Below are 1246 nucleotides of genomic sequence, written 5' to 3'. Positions count from 1 at the left end.
AATGATATAGAAATAATTTTTGGTATCTCATCAACTTATATAAAATACTGGTAGTGAGATCCTGAACATTAGGCCCAAAGAATAGAAATAAACAGAAATGATGAGATGATATTGCTAATAGGCAGCTTTAAAAAAAACAGTATTTATCCCACCACAAATAAATACTTTATTCAGAAAATAAAAGAAAAGTAAGAGATGCCCAGGTAGTAGAAATCTCATCTACGTGACAACCAGACCCAGAAGCCATTGAAAGAACCTTCTGCTGCCACTCAGGAAGCGACTGGCTGTCTTCCTTCTGGGGGGTGCTGGGGGATGCTGGCACAGCTGAGGACTGCCCTTTCTCAGCTTTCTCCTAGAGAGGATGGCGGGACAACCTCAGAAAGAAAATAATTCGCTGACAGGATTCATCACAGGCATATTACAGGCTGAAGGGTGGAAAAGCTTCTTCTGCATCCATAACAGGCTTTGAGGGGAAGATGAAGGAGGGTGTGGAACCAGGTAAGCCAATGGTTCCTTATCTTTTCCTGATCCTGATGAATGATGGAGCTGTTACTTGCTCTTGGGTGGGCACTTCTTCTGGCATGGTGGAGCAGGTTGCACAGGAGGGCATTTCTGTTGGCACAGCTGAGGTGGGCATGGCTCAGGGCACTTTGGGGGTGGACATGGCTCAGGGCATTTTGGGGGTGGGCAAGGCTCTGGGCACTTAGGTGGGTGCACAGGAGGTGGCTGGCAGGGCTGCTTGCACTGCTGCTGTTGATAAGACATCTTTCTGGAGCCTTAGAATCTGAAAGAAATTATATGACAGTTGTCACAAGAAGGCACTCCTGCAGAGAGAGAACCCAACACTTAGATAGTCCCATGAGATTTATTCCTCCAATCTCCAAGAATGTACTTTCATCTCTTAACTTCATTTTAAGACTCTCTGGCTTCTCCCTTCATTGTTAGAAGATTGACTCATCAGCCTTGAGAAAAAACCTGGGTTTTTTGTTTGTTTGTTTGTTTACTATTTGTCTAAAGAAAACATCGATGAAAGAACAAAGTCATATGGTTTGTATGAAGATAACATCTTCCAGAAAGTCCATCACAAGTTCTGAAATCCTGGGCAACCTATCTCACAAGCAATTTCTATCATCATTGTCTCCTGTGAGGTCCCAATAGGCTGCTTTGGTGCAGAGCAAAAGGCCCTTCAGAAATAATGCAATGGCCCCACACCTTCTAAAAAATGAGTGTTTGAACTCACCAGAAG

General features: G+C 43.8%; 1 protein-coding gene across 1 annotated transcript; it reads right to left on the bottom strand.

Annotated features, from left to right (window-relative positions):
• Positions 1 to 204: 204 nt before the first annotated feature.
• LOC119001632 (small proline-rich protein 2E) lies at positions 205 to 777 on the bottom strand. The gene has a single exon (XM_037067060.1). It carries the CDS (start codon positions 763 to 765, stop codon positions 550 to 552), a length of 216 nt encoding a protein of 71 aa, XP_036922955.1. The 5' UTR covers positions 766 to 777; the 3' UTR covers positions 205 to 549.
• Between the last annotated feature and the right edge of the window lie 469 nt (positions 778 to 1246).

This window comes from Sturnira hondurensis, unplaced genomic scaffold (genome assembly GCF_014824575.4).
Source record: "Sturnira hondurensis isolate 20B ecotype Veracruz unplaced genomic scaffold, ASM1482457v3 Scaffold0017046, whole genome shotgun sequence".
Taxonomy (NCBI): Eukaryota; Metazoa; Chordata; class Mammalia; order Chiroptera; family Phyllostomidae; genus Sturnira; species Sturnira hondurensis.
This window is presented reverse-complemented; position numbering and strand designations above follow the sequence as displayed.

Coding starts and splice junctions, on each gene's coding strand:
- LOC119001632 (XM_037067060.1), bottom strand. CDS start 765: ATGTCTTATCAACAGCAGCAGTGCAAGCAGCCCTGCCAGCCACCTCCT.